Source organism: Ursus americanus, chromosome 9, assembly GCF_024610735.1.
Source record: "Ursus americanus isolate L20-20 chromosome 9, mUrsAme1.1.p, whole genome shotgun sequence".
Lineage (NCBI taxonomy): Eukaryota > Metazoa > Chordata > Mammalia > Carnivora > Ursidae > Ursus > Ursus americanus.
This window is the reverse complement of record NC_142135.1, coordinates 1422050-1425875: the sequence shown is the minus strand read 5'-3', so window position 1 is coordinate 1425875 and position 3826 is coordinate 1422050. Positions and strand designations below refer to the sequence as shown.

At 64.3% G+C, this 3826-nt stretch overlaps 1 protein-coding gene across 1 annotated transcript; it reads left to right on the top strand.

Moving 5' to 3' along the window:
* Window positions 1–536: 536 nt before the first annotated feature.
* On the top strand, window positions 537–3507 carry LY6L (lymphocyte antigen 6 family member L). The gene is made up of 2 exons (XM_045777262.2): window positions 537–807; window positions 2787–3507. Exons 1-2 carry the CDS (start codon window positions 537–539, stop codon window positions 3005–3007), a joined length of 492 nt encoding a protein of 163 aa, XP_045633218.1. The 3' UTR covers window positions 3008–3507.
* The last annotated feature ends 319 nt before the right edge of the window (window positions 3508–3826 follow it).

Genomic DNA, 3826 nt, shown 5'->3' with positions numbered 1-3826 from the left:
CCCCTCCCTACCCCTAGCCTCCACCTCTCTCCTCGACCTGACACCCGACCCGTTGGAAGGGTCCTGCGGTGAGAATGGGGCCCTGCTCGGCGCCCTCTGTTACAGGACTAGAAGGAAGCAAGCAGAGGCTGGGGCTGAGCCACCCAGGGGAGGGACCCAGGACGGAGACGCAGTCCGTCCTCCTGCTCAGCGGCGGAGGTGGCTGGTGGCTGAGGCTGCCGTCCTCAGGGACCCCAGGAAGCCCTTCCCAGGGCAGGAGCTGCCGAAGAGGGGCTGGCAGGCCCCCACGGGCCTCCTCAGGCGACCCTCCTCAAAAGGCCAGGGTTCTGCAGCACGGTGGAGGGAGAGTGCAGGGCGGGGTGGGGGGGTGCTGAGCTAGTAGCATCCGGAGAGAACCGGGATCGTGGGGCACCGCGGACGCGGGTTGGGGGAGATGGGGTCGAGGGGAGGGGAGGGAGCCTGCCGCCGGGGGCATGGGGCACTCTGGCACTCCTCCTTCTCTGCTCCACCCCACCCTCAGGCTGAGCTCTGGCGCCATGGAGGGGCTGGTTCCAGTCCTGTGCGCTTTGCTGATGTCTGCGGAGTTTGCTGGCGGCAAGAAAGAGCCAGGTAGGGGCGGGCGCGGGCGGCGCGGGGCTCGCAGGCCGCGTGAGCAGCCCTCTCCACCGCCGCCCCCTGGCTGCCCCGCAGGTGTCAACTTGAGCTGTTACCAGTGTTTCAAAGCGGCCAGCCAGGCGCTGTGCACGCCCACCGTGTGCGACCCCAGCGACCGGGTCTGCGTGTCCAACACTGTGGTCCTTCTACGCAGTGAGTCCGGCGGCGGGCCCGGGAGGGTGCGGGGCGTCCTGACCGCCACCGGTCCACAGCCCCGCAGCTTTCCCCTAACCCTGGAGCCCGGGGAGCACGCACACATTCCGAATTGTTCACTTTCCGAAGCCCCGGTTCTTAAGTGCTGCTCCGCCAGGAACTGTCCACAGGGCAGAGGCTCCGGTGTAACTGAACGTAGAGGGAGGGCCGGTCGTCCAGACCGCTGACTGCGCAGGGGAAGGTCGGCCGGGCAAGAGGGAGAGCCGGTCGTCCAGACCGCTGACTGCGCAGGGGAAGGTCGGCCGGGCAAGGCGCTGGCCCAGGACACCTGGCTGCCCACTGCTGCCCACCACGCCTCACCCCCGCCTGGCTGCTGTGGGGCTTAAGTAATAAGACTTGACTTTAAAAACAAGCCTTAGAGGAGATTCTAAAGTGGACCGTGAACACATTCCCCACTGAAATGTCACAGAGCAAAGCACTAGAAATGCTCTTTTATAAAATTATAAAAATATCCAGACAGAACGACGTGGACAGACCCATCTGTTCTGAGAAAGCACGATCACGGCTGTGGATTCTGGCCAGAGGGTCCCAGGTCCCTGCGGGCCTGCCCACGTCCACGCGGCCGGCCCCTCCGCGCGGCTTCAAGGCCTCCGGGCCTGGCTGGAGCGTCCTTCCCCGAACCCGCTCCGCACAATGAACCTCGGGGAGTCTTGTTGCCTGGTTTCCCCGTCAGGATGCAAGAAGATCCCTGCTGCACAGTCGGGCTTCCAGGAGACGAGCCGGTCCAGTGCGCGCGCGTGCGGCGCGCAGGCCCGTTTGACCCACACGCTGGGCCGGCGGGGAGACCCTGCGGGGCGGGGGGCCCGGCCAGCCCCGGCCGCGGGTCGCTCTCCACCTCCACCTGTCCTTTCAGGGCGGAATTGAAAGCGGAGGGAGGCGCCGCCCCTCCTCTGCGTGTCTGCCACCTGGGGGCGGCCCTGAGCGCCCTTCCGGAGGCTGCGCCTCTCCCAGGCCTGGCCGTTCCTTCTTGGGGTGGGGGGGAAGTGCTGATGCCGGACATCAGTGCTGTGACTGAGGGTTGTTCGAATTTCCGCCCCCGCGGGCTTTTCCCGCTGCAGTCTCCTTAGCCGGGGCTCCACCCAGGGCTTCTGTTTCCGGGTGTGCGGCCTGAGGGTCTGGGGGGGCGCATATTGGTGGCCCTCCCTGCAGGGATCTGACGTGGTCTGGAATCTCTTAAGGGGCCCCTAGCCTGCGCCTTGGCCTTTGCCCCCAGATCTCCACCCTGAGGGCTGGGGAGAGGGCGCTGGGGGCTGGGGGGAGGAGGAGGCCGGCCTCTTGCCCACCTTCAGGAACCCCCGAGCAAGCAGCACCAGCGGCCCGCGAGCTGCCCTGATAACATGATCAGCACCTGATGCAACCTGGTATAAGTCAGCACGATAATAATATAACGGCACAACCCACACAGCCAGCCGAGGGGCAGGACGTGCACCGAAGCGGGAGGGTCTTCTCTTCTACAATTTGGGTCGTTTTGAGTGTTTTCCTTTCTTCTGATGTTCCCTTCAGAGGCTTCTGCCCCACCCTTAAATGGGCAGTCGGAGGACAGCGCTGAGCCCGGGACTGAGCGAGCAGAGGGGACAGCCATGTCCAGCCTCTGTCCACTCTGCTCCACCCCACATCCCCAAGACTTGCAGGCTTCTGGGCGGGCCAGAGTGGTCCAGGCCACGTGTGTCTCCAGGGAAAAGCCCCCACCAGGGCCAGCAGCCCTGAACCCTGATTTTGTTGTGACCACGAAAGTGACCGTGGGGAGCCATGTTCCCACTGCCCTTGCGGGGCCCACAATTCCCTGATTCTCAGGTTAAGTTCTGGTTTTTGCCACTCACGTAGGAAGCACCGCCTCCCCTCCCCCATGCCTCTTCCTGTGACCACCCGCCCTCCCTCCTGCAGGCTGGCGGCCACCTGCCACCTCCTCTCTTTTGCAGAATCAAAGGGGACACTTTCTCTCAGCAAGCGCTGTGCTCCCAGGTGTCCCAACACCAACATGAACTATGAGTGGACACTGGGACCCAGGATACTAGGCAGGATCATCCGGCGGTGCTGTTCTGGAAATCTCTGCAACAGGGCACCCACCATTCAGCAGGGTCCCTGGGCCCTTGGAAGGGGATTCCTGCTCGCAGCGGGCCTCCTCTGGGTCCTGCTGTGAGCACCTTCCTCCTGGGCCGGCAGACCCACTATATCCTCCCACGTCCTGCCTCAGCCCTGCCCCCGTCCTTTTCAAGACACTGGGTGGGACCTTCCCACTCTGAGGTGGTGGAAAGGATGCCATTGCCTCTGTCCCAGACCTGGCCACTTCTCCCATCTCCCGCAGGGGCCCTTTGTTCAACAGCCCAGAGAAGGTAGCCCAGTCCACCCGGAAGAGAAAGGGCATCCCCAGTACGGGGCAATGGCTCCCTGGATAAGTTCGCTCATCCCAAGTACACTGTTCAGGGTCCCAGCGGGGGCAGGAAGAGCCTGGGCAAGGCCAGAGGGTGGCAGCAGCCTGGCCTCCGGCTCTGACTTGCCCTGGCTTGGACTGGGCCAGCCCCCCTTCCCCCTGGCCCGTCCCCTCTGCCCGTAGGGCCCAGGCAGAGTCAGGCTGTGGGTGCCCACCTGTGCGTTGAGACCATGACCATCACTCCCAGAGACAATAAACTCATGATCTGACTCCTCTGTGGTCCTGCTCCTTCAGCTGCTTCCAGGCCAGGACCTCACCCCTCCAGCCCACCTCTCTACAGACCTGTGTGGTTGTCCATCACCCGTGACAGGAGTGGTCAGATCTGGACAAAACCGTCCAGCCGGGCCAGCCGAGCATGGGGATGCCCCTGGGTTCTGGGCCTAGCACTGGGTAAGCAGGAGGCCAGAAGGCCACTGCGTGAATGTGGGGGAGACACGGGAGGGTGAGGGTCTGGGGCCTGTGGCTAGTGCCCATGGAAGGTACTGGGATGTAGAGATGCTGGGAGGGGACGGCTGGACAGTGGAGCCA

Excerpts from the sequence above, each read along its gene's own strand:
- LY6L (XM_045777262.2), top strand. The coding sequence starts at position 537 with ATGGAGGGGCTGGTTCCAGTCCTGTGCGCTTTGCTGATGTCTGCGGAG. Across the intron at positions 808-2,786 it reads CACTGTGGTCCTTCTACGCA|AATCAAAGGGGACACTTTCT; the intron begins GTGAGTCCGGCG and ends TCTCTTTTGCAG.